The sequence below is a fragment of the Asparagus officinalis genome, chromosome 9 (genome assembly GCF_001876935.1).
Source record: "Asparagus officinalis chromosome 9, Aspof.V1, whole genome shotgun sequence".
Classification (NCBI taxonomy): domain Eukaryota; kingdom Viridiplantae; phylum Streptophyta; class Magnoliopsida; order Asparagales; family Asparagaceae; genus Asparagus; species Asparagus officinalis.
In genome coordinates this window covers 775,792-799,494 of record NC_033802.1, presented here as the reverse complement: position 1 = coordinate 799,494, position 23,703 = coordinate 775,792, and the positions used below count along the sequence as shown (strand labels likewise).

The window sequence follows — 23,703 nt, the reverse complement described above, 5'->3', positions numbered from 1 at the left end:
AACAAAGAAATTATATAATGTAAACTTGCTGATAAATAGAACAAGACTGAGATGAAACTTGTGAAATCAATGAAATCCTTGACAATATACTTACTCACAATGATTATAGTAGGAACACAATTACAAAATAAAGATGAACACAAACTGACTGGCGTTACTTGGTAGCAAGCGAGGTGTCACCCATAAATCAAAGCAAATATGTTTATCCTTATAACACTGCTTCTGGCTTCCATGTCCCAAATCATACATAACGTAATACTCAATGCCTTCGTAGCTGTTGAGTTCGTCATCATCGACGTAGCCATAGAATTCATGGTCGTCGCCATCTAAGTCATCATTGTTGTTTTCTATCCCTCAATCATAAAATAATTACTCTGATTTTTTTTAAGGATAAAAGAAAGAGAGGAGAAAGAGGGCAAAAAGCATTATAAAGTTATAATAATTCTTTTTTTTAAACCAATTAGGGTTTCCTTGTAATTGAATGAGTTGATTTTCGACGGAGTATTTTAGTGATTTTCAAAGTTGACTGAGGTTCTGTAGTGTGGTTTTCTTAAATTAAAATAGTTGAAAGGGTTTGGTTAAAATCAACATGTCTCTTTATGCTACGAGAAGATGACATGTGAACAACTAATCTTATATTCACCTAAAAATTATCATCAAATTAAAGCTATCCATATAATTAGAAGATTTTAATGATAAATATTTTGTAATCTGCTATCATCATCACTATGTTTTTCAGGAACAATATAAAAGTGTATGTATTTGTGCAGAGATGTAAAGATTTCTTCATTTTGGGAAATCATATCCAATAATTGATGCCCTCTTTTCCCCCTGCTGGAAACAAGGGAAAAGAGTCAGGAAGCTCATGCTGCTATCTATTTATGAACATGAACGGAAACTGATACAAAAGCCTGTTTGGTTACTTTTTTGTAAAACGCGTAGTTGCTACAGTATTGCGAATCAAGTGGTCCAGCTGTGCCTAACAACTACACTAAAAATGCAACCCTATTCCCAAGTTTTTTGCTAGGAATTGCTGAGGGCTTGCCAACTCTGCTACAGTAGCTGCTAACTCAGCTTCGTAACACGACCGTTTTAACTCACCAAAGAGAGGGGTTGATTGTAATACTGTAGCGACTAACGCCTATAGTATTGCAACCCCAAAAACTCTTTAAAACGTGGCAATCAAACATACCCTAAACCTTGGATCATCGAAACTTCACAGCTTGTACACTAATGTGTTTGCTTAAGAACAAAAAGATTAATGTTGAAATCACAGCGCTTTTACAAAGTCATGTAGTCCATCATTTTGTTTGTGACTATTTTGTGCAGTCAAATATTTCTGGAAACATATTTTCGAGGATTGGGATTGGCTGATTATGGGGAGAGAGAGAGAGAAAAAAGTACGGAAAGAAGTCTATACATAGCGTCGGAGATAAATTCATATGTAGCAAATTATGTCTAGTGACATTTGAATTGCTGTGTTTGTGAATTGTAATAATGGATGACATCATGTATCGTATTGCATTAATATTCATTCATCTCAGCCTGACCCCGTCGTATACTTGCATATCATATGTTTATTCTCATCTAATCAGACTTTTCAATAAAGTAATGGAATTATTTTGAAGCGTATCATATGTTTATCCTTACAGAGTACACTAAATAAATTCCAAAAGAAACCCAAACCTCCAAACGCTAGTACATAACTCACCAAAGTGTTTCTAGATTGATTATGCCTTGCGAGAAAATACTCTGTTTCAAATAAGAAAAGGGGCCTGAATGGACATCCCAACATCTTGCAAAAAAAAAATGGATAAGAAAGAGGGTCATATTGTGCTACATAAGAAATGACCAACCATCAAAAGATCACGTGCGCTCCATAATAATTTGATTAAAATTTAACAAAAGTTAGAATAAAATGAATGATCACCTTACCCATATAATCGCTATCCATATAAACACAATATTGATGGTAAATCAGCATTTTTAACAGTACAAACAAGCACCCTTTTTGGAAATATATACAAGAAACTGCGGAAATGTATGTAAAAGGGTAACTAAGATTTGTGTCAGTTAGAATATAAAAATTTCACCCTCAACTCTCATAACTTTCGGAGTTTTGGTGTAATGGTTAGAGGAACTTAATTTAAGATGGTATCAGAGCAACTAGGTTCAAATCCCACCGGTCATGAATTTAAAACAGGATTTCTAAAAATTGACATCACAGGGCCATCAATTTGTGGGACATGTTAGAATATAAAAATATAACCCTCAACTCTCACCACAACTTCAAAGTTTTGGTACGATGGTTAGAGGAACTTAATTCAAGATTGTCCAATTAATTCCTGTAATAAAAACAAACCAACCAAAATACAATAACAACAGAAACAGAAAAAAGGGAATTGTTAGTTGAGTTGATGCTTGTTAGTTGCTAAACAATTAAATGACTTAACCTACCCAGTTTGATAAGTTTAGAGTGCCCTACAAAGGATTATTAAAACAAATGTGGTGTCCCTTGGGTTATAGCCATTCTAGAAGCCCAGTGGCAAAAATATTATATAGCTCAAAGATACAAGAAATATTGAACAATAAAAATATCATGAATAAAGAAAAGGAAAAGATCGTAATCAAATTCCACTGAAGGAGCTTTAGGAGAGGCATGTGTGTTTGAGTCTGTTGAAAAAATAATGCAACCGTCCACTGAGAGGCGTCCCTCTAAAATCATCTATATCTTTGGTGGGGACATTTCATGATACAATGCCAACCCCCCCTCTTAACTTACATCACACCCCTCAAATATGCACAAACCACTCATCTTGCCATCAGCATGCTCGAGTAATCACGGAAACAGTGAACTGTTCATGATGGGTAGATGAAGTGGGGAACTTAGGAAACACAGGTGTTGAGAAGATAAATTTAGAGTGTAATTATATGTAAAGAGGTGGAGTAATTCGGCATTTTCATTGGTGAGACGTATTGGAAACAGAGCCTATACCAAGTTGTTATAGAAATGCAAAATGAGTAGGGAAACTTCTATGCAAAACAACAAACAAAAAATCACCTCTATATTCGCTGTGATGAAATTCTAAGAAGAAAAAAAATAAAAAAGCAAACGGATACACTACTCTGCAATAATGCAAACATTGATTCTACTGGCTAAGCATACAACAAAGTTGGCTTCAGATAAGCAAAACAAAATACGATAATTAAAAGATAACCATTTTTGAGTAGGTACCAATTCTAGATTAAAAGAAACCTGGCAAAAGAGATGCTTATGGTGAAAGATAAAACATGTAGGCTAAGGGATCCAACAACCATCAACTTCTCTTATTAGGGCAGAAAGAGCTCAGGGCAAAGGCGAAAGTTAACGAACCGTTGGACTGACTTTTAATGACTACAAGCATACCCTGTGCTAAAAAAAATCACTCTGAGAATTTGTCCGTAGCCCTTCTAGATCAAAGTTCTTTCTAACTATGGGGATATTGAACTATACTGTAAAGAATCACAAATGCTTGTATTTACCATGGAATATGCTAAACATGCTAACTATGATAACGTTGACCTGAGTGGTCAACCTTATAAGCTATGTGATGAAATTCTGCAATTTCCTGTTGATGTTCAAATCAAAAACCATGTATAACCCGAGAACATATGATTGAAAAAGTTAGACTCACTTTTATTGAGAACAACAAATTGGGCTTTCGAAAACTAGAACACACCATAAATGCATAAAACAAACCGGAAAGTGATTAGGTTGGAAAGAACAAAATCTTGGTTCCTCCTTCTTATCTTAATTCAGTGTAATGTTGTCTGATCATATTGGAAGGGCTATCTGTTCCATACTTGACTCGAGTTGTTGGGAGAACAGCTGAGTATATCATATAACACTTGATATAATATTTTCTATTCACCAGTAAAGAATATTAGTTAGCGGTCATGACACCATGTAGGCAATGTCGATAATTTCCGTCTTCTTCACTTAACAGGACAGTTGACTGCTTTTTGAATCTGATATGCTTCAGTTTGTGCATCTTTTTTTTTTTAAAGAATAAAGTTACATGTAATTATTTCAGGCCACTATACTTGTTAATCACGAAAAATATAAGAAGTACCATTCCATCAGTTACTTGTAATGTATTTAGATATACTCGGTACTATTTTCCATAACTGACCTTTTTTACTCAACAAGTCATCTTTTGTTCTATGTCATATTTATACAAGCATAATAAACTTTTTGGGTTTTATTTTCTGAGATACACAAGCAATACTGTTTTTAGTAATAATCTGAAAGGGGCAATGGAACGCACAACATGAATGAATTTCTTCCTAGATCTTGTATTTTCTTTTCCTAATTTTTCTCTCATTGCATACATCATAAAGACTTTGGTCAATTGACTCCCCGAGTATGTCAACAAGCCGAAGCCGATCAATTTGCTCCTGTAGCCCAACCCGCTTATTAGTTAGTTCAATCTATCTAAGAGAAACAAAAAAATTGATTTGGTGGGCCAATGGTGGGATACTGTAATCCATGGCAACTTTGCAATTACCAACCTGCATTTGCCTATTTGTTCCGCCTCTCTCTTTTAAATACCATCACTCCCTCCCTCCACCATCACTCAAGGTTCTCACAACTCAATATCCTCACAGCTTAAAATTTTTAGCCTCCCCTCTTTCTAAACCAAAATTAGGAATAGTAATATGGGGAACTGTTTGGTTCTCAAAGATAAGGGGTTGTGGAAGATCAAGAGTACGGATACCGATATCCTGAAATACCATTCAACATCAAGAATTTGTCAAGCTGACAAGCAAAGAGGGCATCTCTACCACCTTCATCAGCCGAAGAAGATTCAGATCAAGGAGAATAGTGCAGTGAGAATAAAGATGGTGATAAGCAAGCAAGAACTGAAGGAAATACTAGAAAGGGAGGGGCTCACATTTGAGGACATGATGTCTCAAATTCAGAAAGAACCTGGATATAGTCGTAAGAAAAGAAATGAGAAAAGCGTGACGTGGAAGCCTGATCTAGAAAGCGTATCAGAAGCGAACGATCTCTGATAAGGCCTATGTTTTCTTGTATTTTATTTTTATTTTTCTTAATTGGAGTAAATATGCATGTAGATAGCAAGGATCCTGTTGGTTCTCTGTCTTCTCTTTACTTCGCTTAGACGAGAGAAGATGCAGATAGACAAGGAGGGATGCACTAGATTGATGTCGGGTTTATGTGTTAATAGTTCATTTTACTTATGTTTTGCTTTGTATAAAAATGCACATATATAATATTCAGGATGCTGTTGGTTCGCTTCCTCTTTTCATCTTTTTGGAAGAGATTAAAAAAAAGAGACAAGGTAGCCTATAAATGATACATTATGTTGGCGTATCGATCTTCCTATCATTTTTTAATGAATGCTGAGGTAGATAAAGTAACATTGTTCTTCTATCCATGATTGTTTTCAGGATTTTAGTTTTTGTCTAAAAAGGACTGTATTTATGTACTCCCGTAAGTTAATACTTCAAAACTTTTTGGAACTCCATATCTATCTACATATCTAATCAATCATCGATCACGGGCCCTTGTCTCAACTTTTTGCAGTGCAGACCATTTGTTTTGAGCCGCATAATTATTAGTCAAACAAGGGGTATCAAGCACAGATCATGACTGTGATCCCACTCCTACATGTTCCTCATTATCCCTTGGGTCCCCAGGGGAAAACAGAAAAAAGGCTCCTACATAAGCTTTAATTTGCTGTTTAAAAAAAAATCAATTCTAATACTAAAGGACTGTATCTTAATTTCTACTGTAGTAAAAACTTTTCTATCAAACTTCCCTTGATATTGTGTTTGTACACCTACTCAGCATACTGATGCCAACATAAGCAGCAGTGAGAGAAAAAAATTTCTCATATGTAATTCAGAAATGTCAGCCGCAATTGTTGGCAGCAATTGTGGACAAACAAAAAGGCAATTGTGGGCAAACAAAAAGGTGGCGGTCCCCATTAAAATAAATACACCGAAAGTGAAAAGTAGGCACCGAAAGGTTGGCATAGTAAAAGAAAAAAATATTATAAAATTAAGAATAGTATTTTCTCGGACGCTATAAATAGGCCCAAAACTCTCCAGGAAAAATCCATCCTAGAAACAACTCCACGTCTAGAAGAGTGAGAGAGAAAAAATAGAGAGTTTTTCCTTGTAAAGAGATATTGTAACTCCAAAATTTTTACTCATAGTGTATTCTTCTATCATTGCCCGTGGTTTTTACCCCAAATTCATTTAAGAGATTTTTCACGTAAATCTGTGTGTTCTTTTTATTACTTCCACTCTATTATTCACTGAGACACTGCTCTATTAGGCTCCGGCTTTGTCCCAACAAGAAATTTCCTCTATAGTGGGCACAATTTTATGAGATGACTTGGTAATGGAGATCAGACTATAGGTTTGCAGATTCTAAGCTACAGAAACTTTTGGTGGAGTACTGCTGGAATTTCCAAATACTGGGGTGATTCATGCGTACAAGAGAGTAAAAATATATCAAAAGGATGTCAAACTCGCGTACTGGATAAGGCCAGGAAAAAGATTGAGGAAAATGAATTTACCATCCTGATGGAAGTTCAAATTGGAAGAATCCATCGGATAAGGTCTAATCATCTTCTAGAAGGCAATAATTAACTCGAAAGCATGATACTTCACTTGGAAGTTCATAAATTGGAAGGATCTATGAAGTAAAGAACTTACTGGAAGATATTTAACTAAAGGTCACCTTCTAGAACAAAGATTGCTTAATTAAAGATATGATACTTGGAAACAACTCATTTGTTGCCCCTCAAAAGATCTAACGTTTGATTTAGACATCAGGATATTAAAATTCATGCATGTGGGCCTAATGAGGATGTTAGATCATGCCGTGTACCTTGTTGAGTACCTTACTCGAAAGATATTTCTCAGGCAGTTCTTATCATCACCTGTCTCTGTCTGATACCAAACCTGGGCTTGGTGTCACTTATTGTAAATCCTACTAAAAGGCAACATTCAGTGCTAACTAGAGAAACAAATAATAATTTACTAACCTAAGAATGAGTGTCAGGGACCTGAACATTGGCTCGCTCTAACTAGCGTAAGTTCCCTGAATTCCCTCTTCACATTTGAAAATACTTATATATCATGAAGGCTTTTCCGGATCAATGTGTTGTATTCCTCCATCCCATGCAAGCGTGCTAAAGCCACCCCCAACCCACCCACTCATACTTGATCACATTTATTAGTATAACAAAAAACTATTTAGCTACATCATATACATATGTACGTATAGATATATATACAGATAGATATTATTGATAATTTGGTATTAGTAGATTTAGTAGATATTGTTAAGATATTATGAGATGTGATTAGGTATGATTTTATCTCATAACTATTATTTAAGAGAGGTAAGTTTAGATGAGTAATAACTTTGCCTTCTTTATTTCTCTACATGGCATCAAAGTTTATTCGATCCTAGCAACTTTTCCCATCTTTGTAGATCTCGAGGCCGTCGAGAGGGTTTTGCTTGGCCTTCATGCTTCTCTCAGCGGCTATGACAACATCTTCAGCGGCTTTGATAATATCTTTGATTTCTATATCATTTGTTTACTAAATCTTTGTTGAACCAAAAAAAAAGCCTCTAAAAAACCTTAATTTCAAAAGGGGAAAATGACACTGTTCACCTAGGTGCTGTCCATCTATGAACAGTACACATGTGTGTTCCTCAGAATGAACAGTATTGCTCTTTGTCATCTTTCAATGATTGGATGCAAAAGTATGTAGTTGATTCTGATGTTGCTTACAGTGGCTAATCCGTCTACTATTTTATCTAGCTGACCCGCCTAGGGTTTCTTCTCGCTGATCCATCTAGGGTTTCTTCTACTAGCTTACCCGCTTAGGGTTTCTACTGATATTCTAATTGCTGAAGTCTTTAAGTATTCCGGAAAAAGATGACCTTACCTAAGCTCTTGCAACTAGCTGTTTTCCACTTATAACAAGTTAGACACATATAGTATATATGCTCCAGCTTGAGTGAGAGTGTTAGATATTGTTGATAATTTGGTATTAGTAGATTTAGTATATATTATGAGATATTGTGAGATGTGATTAAATATGATTTTATCTCATATCTATTTTACAATATCTTCCTAATCTCTATTAAAGAGAGGTTAAGATTAGATAAATAATAACTTTGCTTTCTCCATTTCTCTACATATATCACAAAAGATCTTTTTTGGTTGGTTCATAAGTTACAGTGTCTAAGTGCTAATTTTGAATACAAACTTAATATAATATGACAAGTGGCATTGATTTACTGAATATTACACGGAATAGTTTGCGTCTGTCAAATTCACTGATCATGAATGCTTATTATTCAAAAGTATACTGCAAAAGTATGACCTGTAGTCTTTGTGGTTATGTACCTGAAGAGGGTGCCAGTTGAGTACAACATCAAATTTGTACTAAGCTTTCTCTTCTACTTCCAAAGCTATTTCATTGCGGCGTGTGAAAGGAAGAGTAAATGGAGGATTAAACTGTACAAGGAACAAACAAATATAATTCAAGCTATGTCCCATCTCAAATGCTCTCCCATTGTCATAGTTAAATCTGATAAAGTTATACCTGTGCAACTTCAACAGATGCATTTTGTTTTACTTGAAATTGTGAATCACTTACGAGTGCAACACGTAATTTAGCTTCCCTTCGTTTCACATCTTCATCTGTCACAAAGCCTGATAAAAATGGAAAAGATAAGACATAACAGGCCTGAACTCACCAATTGATAATAGAAGACATCATAGTCTATATATCATATCAAGTGAAAAAATTTAAGACGTCTAACTAATATTCGAAGATACTTAATATTAAGAGGTCTAACATAAAGATTTTTCTTATTCACACTTGAAACGGGTAACATTATTCTGGAAATTCCTGTATTGAAGTCAAGTTTTCTAGTCCTCTTCCTCCCCATATCAAGCCACATAGGATTTTCTTTGATCATTTGATAACATTCCATCCATCTACTCTCCAGACTATTCTTGCATCTCTCTCTCTCTCCACGAGTATCCATAAACCTCTCCATATATTACCCACTAGCCTACAAAAACATTTCAATAGAACAGCAGAATTAAAAGTTACACTAATTGTATATTTTCATCCTTCTAGTTGCCTTTGTATTCTGTTCATGCCAGTTTTATACATCCATCACATGGCTGCATAGTTTTAAGTATACAAACCTGAAAAAGCAGTAATAGCAACAATCTTATGAGGAACTTCTTTGATCCTTACAGAGGGATCTTTTGGCAGCGGCAAGTTAGCACCATATTTTGAGGGCATGACAAATGACATTGTCCAATTATCACCTGACTGACCATTGACCAACAAGGAAGACAACATCAGATCTGTATTCATCTGAAAAAAGTCTTCAGCGAAAGTTACTTGCCTGTTTTGTTATTACAGGGGTCGTCATATCCATTTTCTCTCCATCCGACTGAACCTTCCTCGTAATAACAGGAGTGGTCATTTCCATTTGTTCAGCGGTTGTGTTCTACAACCAGGAGTTGATAACAATAGATCTTGTTAATGTGCCAAGAAAGACCATAAGAAGAAGGATGTTCAAAGAATACGTCTTCCATATACCTTACCTTACCAAACAGGTATTCAGCCAAGACATTAAACCCCCGAGAAGCTCCATTGAAATCAAACCCAGTGTTTCCAGGCATAATCGTCTCGGCTATATAGTAAGACTGTTCACCAAGTATAATACATGAATGCATGTACCTCTAAAAGAAATGAAGAAGGAAAAATAGGAGCATGCATATTAAAACTGCAACCATAATGCTCTCACTATAATTTATCAACAACTACATCAATGCTATACATCCATCATTGTAACGTTGGAGATGACAGACGCTTATTTGTAATCAACCAGTTTTGGGAGTGGTCACGGCTGGGATCTTTTGATCCCATACTTTTTCCAGAAAAGGAAAAAAAGTGCTAACCTATGTCCAATACAAACTACTAACAGGATCTAGAGATGACGATAATTGTGAGATGCATCAGTCATCACAATCTCTACCATAAGTATATTTGTTTCTTCTTTCTATAGGATCAATCATCTTAGCAAGTGAATGGATCCCATGGTAAACATCCCTATCATAGAATCAAGTTGAATTTTGGACACTGCCATTTGTTTTCTTAGCTAATGCCGATGTTTCGTCTGTGGAGTTTAATTATACGACTCATAAGTTTCCTCCCATGATAAGTTGCGATGTCTTTCTGTCCGTCTTTTACTCTTGAAGTAAATGCCTCGATCCTTTTCCATTCAGTAGAAGATTTGTCAGTTTGATGATATTTGTTGAATAACTTTTCCATTCAGTAGAAATTTTTTTAGCTTGCATTTCTTAAAACTAACAGCCTATTAATTGTAGTGGATGTCGAAGTATGAAGTGGTAAGCTCCTTTTTTGTCAATCAAGAACCAAAGTTAAAACTTCAAAGCCCATAACGTCAACATAAACACAAACAGTTCACAATCACACGCATACTCACGTCTCACTTTATCTTTAAAAAATGCTTCTCTCTTTATCTTTAAAAAATGCGAATAACATATAACAGCCAGCTAAACTGTCTCACATAACAGCAGTTTATTAACAAAATAAGGAGTATCAGGGATGGAAAAGCACTACCTCGACTTCCCTGACCTCATATGCATCTGTTCTCTTTAATACCCGATATCTGATAGTTTCAAGATCCGGAACTTTGAATGGTCAACAGAGAGTAAGTCGTTGCAGAAATCAAATAAAAACAAGGGGCTTAGATAATTTTTGTAAAATTCAAAGAAACATCACTACCTAACATCAGGGCTTCCTCTAGTGTTCGTGCATCCGGTCTGCGTGGCAAGACATATTTTGCAGTTTCCTCAGTCAAATCCCCCAAAACTGCAACCCAAAAAAAAAAAGATCAGTTTAGAAAATACCACTTTTCCTCAAAGATCAAATAATTGTTCCATGCAAATCAAAGCCTTCTCCATACATCTTTGGGAGAGTGAAGAGGCCTGGGAAGCTAGAGCAAGAACAAGGGAGAGCCGAGTCTCAAAAGCTGATCGACTAATCCGTGGAACAACTCTGCCTCCCTTTACAGCCGATGATCTCGTAATCCATGATTGATTACTACGATTTCGATGCACGGCAAGAGATTGAACAGTTGGACACAAGTTCCACAGCAGCAACATTTTTATCCTTCAGAATCTAAAGCTAATTTTCTTTTTGATTGTTATACCAAACAGAGAATATTTTCTCTGGTGTTCATTTGATCAGAACAAGTTTTTTTTTTCTTTTAAAAGGTTCATATGCCATCAACTGGCTTCATTCATTCTGGAAGCTCACAAAATGACAACTGAAAATAACAAGCAAAATATAGACCACTAATTTAGTGGACCTAGAGTCTCATTCCAGGATGGATTTTAGAGGTCATAAAACCTCCACAATCACTGATGACCTCAATCGAAGTGCTACACAAGTCCACCTCTATATACACCTAATGCTGTTTTCTTCTTGCTATAGGAATTCACAAGAAGTATTCAGCTCTCTTTGATCAAAACGTATGACAATCAAATAAATTAACAAGAACTCCCGAGTCCTAAGTGGGTCATTTCATCAAACAGGTGATCGGCATCATTCAATCACCCACCTCTCACACACCCACTGACCATCATAGTAACGTAGGAACACCATTGGGTGTTGGCACTAGTCTGAGCATGTGTGAGGATAGGTTCGTACAACTTTTCCAGTTTTGGTGATTTAAACATGCATTTTGATGTATTTAGATTTTATTTTGAAAAATAAAAATAAAAATCTCACCATAACCTGTGAAGTTGTGATTACTGGCTGCTCCTCTCTCGTGGGCTTTCTCTATAATGGGTTGATTGGGCCTCCAATGTCATATTGTTTACAGGTCAAGAGATGGGCTGTTACGTCTACATCGTTTGCAATTCCTATGTAGTGAATTATGGAGATAGGTCCCCTCATGTGTTTTTGACCATAAATTAATATAGCCTTTTTCAATTTCCTTAAACCAAATATGCTTTCTTAACTATGAAAATCATAACTTCCCCACGATATTTTGGACCATGGTAATCAAAACCCTCGGGCGCTTCAGGAGAGTCGAACCTGAGATCTTGTGGTACTAATTAATCATAGACAGCTTACCAATTCAGCCAGAGCTTCATGGATAGTGTTGTTTTACTTTAGTTTTTAAACCTATGTGGATATCCGATAGGAATATTCTTGGCAATATCTAAATGTAATCATCACACGATTACAGGTTGCCAAATCAGCACCGGTCAACTCGAAATCATTACGATGATTAGCTTGTATCTATAAACTCGTATCCATGCATTATCGAAATGATGAAGTGTTCGAAAAATGAACATCAAATCCAAAACCTTGACTCGGTTTAGTTTTAAAAAAACGTGGCAAAAAGATTAAGAACATCTGAAGGCTAATGCTGGCAAATAGTACACGAAAGAAAATTCCAGCCCAAGTTCATTGCATTCAGATTAAAAGTGATGTCAAGTGACGTTATTTCGAGTTATTATTAAAAACTTATCATAGTGCCTAACTGGACCATTCCCATAATAGGCCTTTGGTGGAGGCCCATACATTTGGCAGCATGACAAGTCTAAATTTAACTAACTTTAAATTTGTTTTTCTTCCTTTTATAGCAAATGAAGATAAACTTTGATTTCAAATGGGAAACTAGGTATCTTGCAACCATCAAATTAATTTGTGAATGATTTGAACGTAAACAGTGTTGGCTATGACCCCAACTAATCTATTCTTCAGTGAATAAATGCAAAACGTTGATGATATTATTGTTTAGGGTTGCTAATTTCTGCACAATTTGGTCGTTCAATGACTCATTATATGAAGAAAGATCAAAGAAGGGTAATTAATGCATTTTGGAATTAATAATTGTCGGTACCTATAATTTGGAAAAAAAAAACTAATAATCACCTTACAAGGATTCTGGAATTTGTTTTTTTTTTTAAATTGCACCTTATATGATGAGGCATGACCCGGTTGATTGAGTAGATGACATCATTATAAACTTTTTTATAGAATTATAACTTACGATAGATAGAAAAATATAAAAGAAGAAGATTCCTTGCACGAGAGAAAGGCTTATCGTTCGACGATTAATATTGCCTGTAAATTCATTGGATATGTTTACATGAATTTTTTGAGGAGATTAGTTAATTTGTCTTCATGAATATACCAATTAATATTTCCCATTTGCGTATTCATTAATACTATTCCCCTACTTTCATGCATGATTTCGTCGTACAAATGCATCTTGCCCAACGGACAAATTTGTAACTAAGTTAGGTAGGCCCCAACTCCTCGTGAAAGGGTGCAATCTTGGGTTAACGTTTCTCCTTTATTCACCGCCACTCTTCCTGATATTTGTCTTTGCTTCCTCTATAGAAATTAGAAAATAGGGAAACATATTCAGTTTCACGCCACATCATCTGTATCATAAGTCGTAAGTCGATCAAATTTTGACACGTGTCCACAGAATATCATGCAACACATGATTAGAATTCGGAAAAAAGGAGCTATAAGATTGTTTAATTAATGGTGAAGTGTGAAAACTTTTCGACGCATTAGGAGTGCTGCTACGGTGACCCAAAATATGGGACTAAGGAAGGGGACATGTGAGTTGTCTCCTTCCTAGTGCATAATGAGTTGTCATGAGTTGGCATGGCCAACTTATTATGCAATAGGGAGGGGACACCTCACATGTCCCCTCCCTTGATCCCATATTTTGGGTCCTTAAATTATTTTCCACGTATTAGATCGATATATTTATCTCCTAATCCCTTTCTTTTGCACATATTCCAAAGGTTACCGTCTCTTTAAATATCACGTGCCAAGTAAATTCAATTTACTAGATAAAATTAAAACGAAGTTAGTGAGTAGCTAGTAATCCTATATATTAGAAGAACTTGGATCCTCTCCATTAAAAAAAGCAGTGGAGAGACTATCACTACTTTTAATCTCAATAGTTGATTATTTAGTAGACGGTTATGATACAATCTAAATTTAACACTCATCATAACCTTGTATATTGTACTCATTCCTAATTTGCACTCAAAGAAAAAAACCACGACCATCAACTCGAATTTAATAGCTAGTTAAGGGAGGCGATACAATCACACCCCTAACCACACTCCTCTCTCGCTACAGTGCACTGGGGTCCACATGAGAGTTTTTAAAAAAAATTCTCATGTGGACCCCAGTGCCCTGTAACGAGAGAGGAGTGTGGTTAGGGGGTTAATTAGTTAAGAGGCATATATCGATGATAATACTTGAAAGCATTGGATAGTGGCTTGCTTGCTTTTTCTTATATAGAGAGAGGGGGAAGGGAAGAGAGAGAACAACCGGCAATTAACAAGTTGCTTCCTCGGCCAACCCCCCCCCCCCCCCCCCCCCTCCCTCGTTCCTCATGCGTACAAGTCATCCCCAACATCCAAAAACGTTTTCCTTCCTTCTCTCTCTTCTCTCTTCTCTCTCTCTCTCTCTCTCTCTCTCCTCTCTCTCTCTCTCCTCTGCACCTCCTCTATAAATCCCTCGCACATTCCCCACCGGCCGCACTCAACATAACAACTCAGCATTTCTTGACCTCCAAGTCTCCTCCTCCTGCTTCCTTTCCCCCGAAGCAACAAATGGGAAACCACTCGAGCCAATAAAGCCCCACAGTCGCAGGCATGCCGCCCGACGGCTACCTCCTCGCTCCTCCATCCTCCGGTCACCACCCGACGTCGACGTCCGCTCCCGTCAAGAATCTGAGCCTCGTTATACCTCGACGCGTGCCGGCACGGACCCCGAACCTCGCAGACGCTTCGACCGATCGCTCCAGCAGGCGGCATGAGCGCGGGCAATCTCCACCCTTCGCTGTCGGCGTCGAAGGTCCGCTCCCTCATCACTTCGACTTCCTCAAAGAAGTCACCGGCTGCCGTCCTCGACGATGAAACCAAGAGGCTCGCGTCAAAGGTCATCCTGCACTGGCAGAAGGACATCTGGAAACACCCCGGACCTCTTCGAGCCTGTCGAGTGATTACTTCGACAACTCGCTGCAGACCCTGGTATTTCTGCGCGGCGAGCCGCGGCGTTGCCTTAGAAGGCCGCAATTAACAAGGTTCTTCCCCGGCCAACCCCCCCCCCCCCCCCCCCCTCCCTCGTTCCTACATTGCGTAGCAAGTCATCCCCAACCATCCAAAAACGTTTTCGCTTCCTTCTCTCTCTATCTCTCTCATCTCTCTCTCTCTCTCTCTCTCTCTCTCTCTCTCTCTCCTCTCACACCTCCTCTATAAATCCCCTCGCACATCCCCACCGGCCCACTCAACATAACAACTCAAGCATTTCTTCGACTCCAAGTCTCCTGCCTCCTCGTTCCTTTCCCTCCGAAGCAACAAATGGGAAACCACTCGAGCAAAAAGCCCCCACTCGAGCGACATGCCACCCGACGCCTACCTCCTCGCTCCTCCTCCTCCCGGTCACCACCGACGTCGACGTCCCTCCCGTCAAGATCTGAGCCTCGTTATACCCTCGACGCGTGCCCGGCACGGACCCCGACCTCGCAGACCTTCGACCGAATCGCTCCAGCAGCGCCATGAGCGCGCAATCTCCACCCTTCTGCTGTCGGGCGTCGAAGGTCCGCTCCCTTCTCACTTCGACTTCCCTCAAAGAAGTCAGCCGCGCTGCCTCCTCGACGATGAAACCAAGAGGTCGTCAAAAGGTCATCCTGTCACTGGCAAGAAGGACATCTGGAAACACCCCGGCCTCTCCGAGCCTGGTCGAGATTACTTCGACAACTCGCTGGCAGACCCTGGTATTTCTGGCGGCAGCTCGCGGCGTTGCCTTAGAAGGCCCGCGACACCCAGCTGATCCTCCCAGGTACTGCTAACAGCACTTTCGACGGACGAACGCGGACCACAAAGCTGAAAGAGGTACGCGAGAACCTGGAGGAGCTGAAGCGCTTCAGAGGGGCGCGTTCAGACCCCGTTCACCGGAACTTCTTCATGGCGTTCCAGTCGGGTCTACAAAAGCAGCAGTGTTTTTAATGCCTGGAGAAGTAACAGATCAAAAAGGCGAAGCTCGACAAGAAGCTCAATCGCTCAGGGCTGGAGGAAGCTGTCCAGCATCATTTCGCCTCACCGGCCTTCCGGGCCGCCTCATATGCTCGGTCGTGCACGCCGCGGTAGGCCGCGCGCCGGTGCCGCAGGCCTCGCGGCGGCGACGTCGGATCCGATAGGGGTTCGATGGGGAAGTGGTTTGTCGATACCTTGTGGAAGAAACTTACTGAGGACGCGACGTGGCGCCAGCAAGGAGATGGTCCTGTCGCATGCAGGCGGGGTCGTACGTGGGCGAATTAAGGACGATGGATAGCATCCGGTTGTGCTCATCGATCGCCTTGGAGACGCAGGTGGGCGCTGCTGAGAACAGCGCGGGGTTCGTGGCGGAGGAGGAGGCGGAGACGGTGAGGTTCGCGGTGGAGGAGATGAGGAGGATGCTGGAGGGGTTCATGAGGAGCGTGGAGGAGTTGGGAGAGCAGGCCGACAGGTGTAGCAGGGATATTCGGAGGGCCAGGACTGTTGTGTTGCAGCGGATCATCAGGCAGTGAATTGAAGAAGGATCGATGGTTCGGTCGGAGTTTAATTAGATTGCGAATGTTAATTAATAATTCTTTCGTTTGTTGAGCAGGGAATTGGTTGTGTGTGATAGGTTTGTTTCGAATTTGTTTAATTAACGAAGAAGAGGGACGAGAACAAGGAAAATTATTAGGCTATATATGTGTGGATTTCTATACGGAGCTAATTAATTATGCGGCTTCAATTTGTTGCCATTAGGATTATACTTCTTACAAATGAACTTAAGGTGGGGTTAGTCGACTAGAACTAAAAACCAGAACTCGGATAAATATTCATGGGATAAATTTTTGTGGTGTTAGCCAATCAGAACTGGGATAATTTTTAAAACTCTCCCACTAAATATTGTTCTACCTAGCTATATTGAAAAACATGAATTCTTCTCCCCAAATTATTCCACTCGTCAACTTAGATGAGAACAAACTAGAACTTTTTGACTAGTCAAAAAAAATACTAATAGTTGAGTCCAATAAAATGAATGTTGCTAACACATTATTTATGCATAATTTACATTATAAATGTATGATAATAGCACTTGCCATGCATATAGGAAAATGCGGTTGATATAAAAAATGATAAGTAACCTTTTGTGGATACACATAAATCACAACGAAAGATAGCTATTTACCTAGAATCAACAATATTTTGTGATGACCATACGGCTGTGTTTGGCAAAGAGTTAAGGAAGAGGGATTAAGGAGAAAGGTTAACTTAGTTAATCCATCGTGAAGGGTTAAAAATATTCTTATTCCGTTTGGATTTGATAATTAAGACAAAGTGTTAAGTCTTTTGTGTTTGGCAAATGAAGAACGGCTAAGGAGATTAATCTCATTATTCTTTTTAAAAATACCACTTTCGCCCTTTCTAAAAATTTAAAAAATCGCACAAACACTGTTGGTTTATATACAAATACTTTCTCATGAATCAGATTCCAAAACAACACAAGACAGATAAATATGTGAGCCAATCTCATCACAAAACATTGATCAAATCAACACAATCACAAATTTTTACACACAGAAGAAACGGCGACATGCACAAAATCTACATTTCTCAAGAAATAGAGTGTCGTCGCCTTCTCTAAAGCAGAAATCGAGCATCTAAAATAGCCTTCAGATTTATTGGGTTCACATCTCTCATCCGAAAAAATGAATTCAACTTGCTGAGCTTCTTCGTGAACGACTTCAGCAGTTTATTTGCAGGATTTGCTTTTTACAAGCTCTTGCTTGATTGTACATGATCCTTCTCCAAATTTGTGAGCCTCATCCTCATTCTTTCAACCTCAAGCTTCAACTCTCCGTTCTCTCTTCTGACTGAAGCATAGTTATCACGCGGTGAGATTGATCCGCTCCCTGATCTTTGAGGATACTGGCCATGGATTGATCCGAAGAAGAGCTGATCTTGGTTTCCGTTCATTGCATTTCGAAGCCTGATTTGCTCGAAGTACAGAACTTGTATTGCCATTTGAATAGGCAATCGTTCGTTCTGAGCAGCGTGGCTGAATGCTTCTTGAGATAGTTTTTGATAGTTGACGGTCTTGCACAGCCGATATCTCTCTGATTCTTTTATGTTCGGATGAACCTGAAAGTGAAATATGTGGTTAGCTTTTCCTCATATTTTTCCAGGGTAAATTTTGATAGTCTAGTCAAATGATGACAAAAGTTTTCAAGAAGTTGTTACTTTCAAAAAGATATTGAAAGCTTTGTAGAGTCCATCATTCACCGGACATGCATGATCAGGCAGAAGCTCAAGAATCTGGTCCAGACCCTCGATTGCATTGTGTATGACAATCGTGAATTTTGTCAGAGCATCTGGTCCTTTTAGCCTACATCAACTGCCAAAAATCTCTCCCACAAGAAGCTTACAGATCATTTCCCTTCTTGACCATCCTGTAAGCTACTCCATTGTTGTATTCCACTCTGAACAACATGTGTTCTCATAACTTTTTTAGCCTACAGAAACTTCACCAAAACTTATCTAACAGGATCCTGCACTGTTCACATAGCTTGCAAAATTATAAATTCTATTAAAGAAAATAATTATTCAACAAAGAATCTCAGAATTCAAAAATTCTACTAATGAACACACCAAAATTGAACAACATTCACAGTATCTTCAAGATCAAAAGTTAGCTAATACTGGTGCACAATATCTTGAAGTTAGCTATAGCATCTCAGTTCGAACAACAGCAATGAATAATCGTCACACACATTCTTATCAACAAATTCAAGAAAAATCTCAAGAACAGAAACACGAAAACTCACAACAGCTAATCTCGGTGGCCGAACCCTAACTCTCGCCTCGGATCTCAGCCGATCCAGCCTCCTCCCATTCTCCTCCAACCTCCTCATTAGATCCATCGGCCTAAACCTCACCGAGGTCCCCGGAGCCGGCCGTCGCCTCGTCGGAGCTCTCCCCAGCCCTAGATCCCCAGAGACATCATCGTGAGAGTGTAGAGCGCGATGCTACATCACCGTGACAGTTATATTTGGAGAAGGATCATATGTCAATCAGGTAAGAGCTCTTCTTTGGATCAATCCATTGGATCAACCGGAGACCTCGAGGAAGGAGAAGGGGGCGACCTGAACGGGAGTGGCTCGACGAATTTTGTGAGGGTGAGGAAAGAGAGGGGGTGCTATCAAAATTCCGCTGCCTAGTTCCCCATTCCGCTGCCGAGATCCAGATGAAATAAATTCCCCGCCTACCCTCGCGTGAGAAGGCGGAACAAGTCTTGTTCCGCCTATCCACGAGGAATTGTTAACCCTTCAATCCACGGAATAAATAAAATTTTGGGCTCACGTGAGGGTTAGTTAACCCGTGGGTCTTTTTTTCTGTTTGGCAGGTTAATGAAGGGATAAACCCTCTTAACCCTTCATTTAACCCCTTGCCAAACACAGCCTACAGTACATGTGATGATCAAGTATGTTGCACTATTAATTTGTAATTCGTTATTTTTTTATGAACTATATATTTAATGATTATTACTAGCTAGTTTACATGATTATTGATAGTAATAACTATTAAAATAAGGTTATATATAGCTTAAATAATAGTTACTCTTTTATAAGATTTATTTATACTGCTTTATATAATTATCAATTTATATTCTCAAGCTTTAAAAATATATAAATTAAGGCGTCATATTATCAAAATACATAATTGTATACTTTCCAATTATTTCAAATTATCCCACATTATTGTACTAAAATATTCTACTTGCATAAAATTATTCCACTTAAACAATTCTTCCAATTTTACTTGAAAAGTTCTAATTGACTAACATGCCCAGGATTTTTTTAATAGACTCCTCCATGTAAAATGCGAGAAAGGCAAATTAGCTTTTTCGTGCTAAATTGTTTTGTGGGTGTGCGCATACACACACACACACACGTGTGTGTGTAAACATGTATATGTAATATGTGTGTGTGTCAGGCTTCTTTTAAAAGTACGAGTTCGGGAAAGCTTTTCATGTTTAAAATTCATAATTTCATGAGTAGTAATTAATTTGTTATTTTTAGTCATTTTGACCTATTGGTAAATAATTTTATGGATGCAAAAATTTTTAATTTCATGTGCTATAACCCAATATTTGTGACTATTTTTGGTCTTTTCAACCAATTGGCAAATAAATATGCAATAACAAAAAATTCATGATTTTATGAGCTGTAATACATAGTATTAGCCCTTTTTATTATTTTAAACCATTGACAAATAATTCTACGGGGTCTAAATTCATTATTTTATAAGCTATTACCAATTATTTCTGGCATTTTTATTTCAATCCGTTGCTAAAAAATTCATGCTGCCAAAAATTTATATTTTCATGGGCATAATTCATGATTTTGGACATTTTAAATCATTTTGATCTGTTAGTACATAATTTAATGAAGACCAAAATTCATGATTTTATGAGTTATAATCCACAGATTTTTACTCATTTTTAGTCATTTCATCGCATTCTCAAATAAATTTATGAATGAGAGAATTTAATATTTCATGACTTACAACACAAGAATTTTGGGCATTTTTATTCATTTTACACCCATTGGCAAATAATTACTTGGAGACCAAAAACATAAGTTTATGAGATATAACCCACAATTTTTTAGCCATTCATAGTCATTTTGACCCTTTAGAATTTTTTTTTGCAAATACTAAAATTTATGATTTCATGAAATATAACCAACAATATTTGATCATTTGTAGTCATTTCATTCCATTGTCAAATTATTATGTAGAGGCTAAAATTTAAATTTTTTTGAGTAACAACCCATGATTTTTGACTATTTTTAGTTGTTTGAACATATTTTTAAATTATTTCATAGGGTCCAAAACTTATAATTTTATTAGCTATAACTCATGAATTTTGACAATTTTTAATCATTTTATCAAAGTTGTAAATAATTTATGGTAGCTAAAATTTGAGTTTTCATTAGCCGTAATCCGTGATTTCGCAATTTTTGGCCGTTTCGACCAACTGGTGGCCAAAATTAATGATTTTGTAAGATATCAACCTACAATTTTGACCATTTTTAATCATTTCGACCAATTGACAAATAATCTCAGGAGGCAAAAATTCACGATTTTATGAGCTATAACCCATAATTTTTGTTATTTTTTGTCATTTGAACCCATTAGAAAATAATTTTACGGAGTTCAAATTCATGATTTTGTGAGCTATAACCCGTGATTTTGGCCTAGTCGTTTTTAACCCATTGGCAAATAATTTTGAGGTGGTCAAAATTTACAAATTCATAGGCTAAAGCTCAAGGGATTTGTCCATTTTAAGCCATTTCAGCCCATTTGCAAATAATTTTAGTGGGCCAAAATTCATGATTTTATGACTTATAACCTATGATTTTTTGTTATTTTAAGTCTACACTTGTTAAATAATTTCACAGAGCTAAAATATCACTATTTCGTGAGTCATAACCAATGATTTTAAGCATTTTAGTCATTTCCACCTGTTGATAAATAATTCTGTGGTGATAAAAATTCATGATTTTGTGAGCTATAACCCATGATTTTTATACATTGTTTAGTCATTTTACCCATTAGTAAATAAGAACAATTTTTCAAAACGGACTGAATTTTTTTTTTTTTCAAAACCGACTGTTTTTTTTTTATTTATCAAAATCGACCCGGTTTTGTGATTAGGCTGCTAATCACTATCCTAAATAGTCGGGGTTGGCAACCCCGACTATTTAGGAGGATGTTAAACCCTAATTAAAGGGTGATTAGCAGGTTAATCACTATCCTAAATAGTCGGGGTTGCCAACCCCGACTATTTAGGATAGTGATTAGCCTGCTAATCACAAAACCGGGTCGATTTTGATAAATAAAAAAAAACAGTCGGTTTTGAAAAAAAAAAAAATTCAGTCGGTTTTGAAAAATTGTTCTAGTAAATAATGTCACGGAGGCCAAAATTCCCAATGTCATGAGCTATAACGCATAATTTTTTTTTATCATTTTTAGTTATTTTGACATATTGGCAAATAATTTTGCGGAGCTCAAAATTTAAAATTTCATGACTATAACCTATGATTTATGGTAATTTTAGTCATTCCGGTCTGTGAGCAAATAATTTTGGGGTGACCAAAATTTACGATTCCATTAGGTATAACCCATGATATTTGGAGATTTTTTTTATCATTTCGACCTATTAGCAAATAACTTTATGGAGTCCACATTCACGATTTCGTCAGCTATAACCCATAATTTTGGCCATTTTTAGTTGTTTCAATTCATTAGAAAATAATTTTGAGATGACAAATTTTTTACATATTATGGGCACAACCCTCAATTTTGGACATTTTTATCATTTTTAATCCATAGGAAAATAATTTTGCTATAACCCATAAATTTTGGCCATTTGTAATTGTTTTGACCCATTGATAAATAATTTTGTAGAGGCCAAATCACGATTTCATGAGTTATTACCTATAATATTTGACCATTTATAGTCGGTTCAACTCATTGTTGAACAATTTTGTGGAGGTCAAAATTAAAAATTTTATGAACTGTTATCCATGATTTTTGACCAATGTTAGTTATTATGATACATTGGTAAATAATTTTACGGAGTTTAAAATTCACTATTTCATTAGCTATAACCCATTATTTTTTGTCTTTTTTAATCATTTTGACGTAGTGGCAAATAATTTCGCAATAGCCATAATTCACGATCCTATGAGCTATAACCCATGATTTTTGGCTATTTTTAGTCGTTTTGACTCATTGTCAAATAATTTTGCGGTGGCCAAAATTAACGATTTTGTAAGCTATTAACCTATAGTTTTTAGCCATTTTTAGTTGTTTGATCCCTTGGCAAATAATTCTGAGAAGACCGACATTCATGATTTCGTGATCTATTACCTATGATTTTGACTATTTTTAGTTGTTTTAGCACATCGACAAGTAACTTCATAATGGCTAAATTTTACAATATAATGGGATAAATTACACATGCTAATTGAGACGAAATTGGATATATGTTGGGTGGAAATGAAACAAATACTTAATAAATAGCTTGAGTATTTTTTTGTGTGAATATTCAGTTATATTGGATTCCGTAGTTCATTTAATAGTAAATGAATTTATTTTTGGTATTCGGTTCATAACTGAATAGAATTAGACTAGAGGTATATTCAATTCATTAATTTGGTTATTAAATATTCATTTATATTTTTCTACTTCTATTTTTCTATATTATTATCTTTTATGTGTGCATAATATTATAAATATTTCTATTTTTATTCATAATATATTAATAATTTATAAACATACAATATGATAATCCTTATAGTGAATATCATATTAATAATTAAATAAACCATTATAATAAATAAATAAAAACAAACTTCAAACATGGGGTTTAAGCTTAAGACCTCATGCTCAATAACCTTGTAACATATATACCAAGTATGTCAGTGAAAATAATCGTGAATATTTAACAAATGTTTTTTTAATTAACAAAATC

The 23,703-nt window shown here is 36.9% G+C and overlaps 2 protein-coding genes across 6 annotated transcripts in view; both read right to left on the bottom strand.

Moving 5' to 3' along the window:
* The window catches only part of LOC109824251 (heme-binding-like protein At3g10130, chloroplastic), a 13,946-nt gene extending 2,096 nt beyond the window's left edge, over positions 1–11,850 (bottom strand). For 2 of the 5 annotated variants that reach the window (XR_002242578.1, XR_002242579.1), the window contains exons 1-9: positions 11,048–11,850; positions 10,867–10,953; positions 10,702–10,772; positions 9,660–9,761; positions 9,458–9,562; positions 9,252–9,381; positions 8,638–8,747; positions 8,439–8,549; positions 1,687–1,795 (exon numbers count right to left, since the gene is read on the bottom strand). Coding sequence is in view for 1 of the 5 variants with exons in the window: in XM_020390801.1 (XP_020246390.1) it covers positions 8,478–8,549; positions 8,638–8,747; positions 9,252–9,381; positions 9,458–9,562; positions 9,660–9,761; positions 10,702–10,772; positions 10,867–10,953; positions 11,048–11,246 (876 nt within the window). In the remaining 4 variants the exon portion in view is untranslated. Of the gene's footprint in view, positions 1–1,597; positions 1,796–8,438; positions 8,550–8,637; positions 8,748–9,251; positions 9,382–9,457; positions 9,563–9,659; positions 9,762–10,701; positions 10,773–10,866; positions 10,954–11,047 lie in introns of those variants that run through there. The other 3 variants (XR_002242580.1, XR_002242581.1, XM_020390801.1) reach the window with 2 other exon arrangements.
* LOC109824101 (BTB/POZ domain-containing protein At1g03010-like) lies at positions 17,929–19,084 on the bottom strand. The gene is made up of 3 exons (XM_020390623.1): positions 18,933–19,084; positions 18,405–18,549; positions 17,929–18,305 (listed from the first exon to the last, which is right to left on the bottom strand). The coding sequence occupies exons 1-3, from the start codon at positions 19,082–19,084 to the stop codon at positions 17,937–17,939; spliced, it is 666 nt and encodes a 221-aa protein (XP_020246212.1). The 3' UTR covers positions 17,929–17,936.

Excerpts from the sequence above, each read along its gene's own strand:
- LOC109824101 (XM_020390623.1), bottom strand. The coding sequence starts at position 19,084 with ATGGATCTAATGAGGAGGTTGGAGGAGAATGGGAGGAGGCTGGATCGG. Across the intron at positions 18,550-18,932 it reads GAATTTGTTGATAAGAATGT|GCTAAAAGGACCAGATGCTC; the intron begins GTGTGACGATTA and ends CAGTTGATGTAG. Across the intron at positions 18,306-18,404 it reads CTTTCAATATCTTTTTGAAA|GTTCATCCGAACATAAAAGA; the intron begins GTAACAACTTCT and ends TTTCACTTTCAG.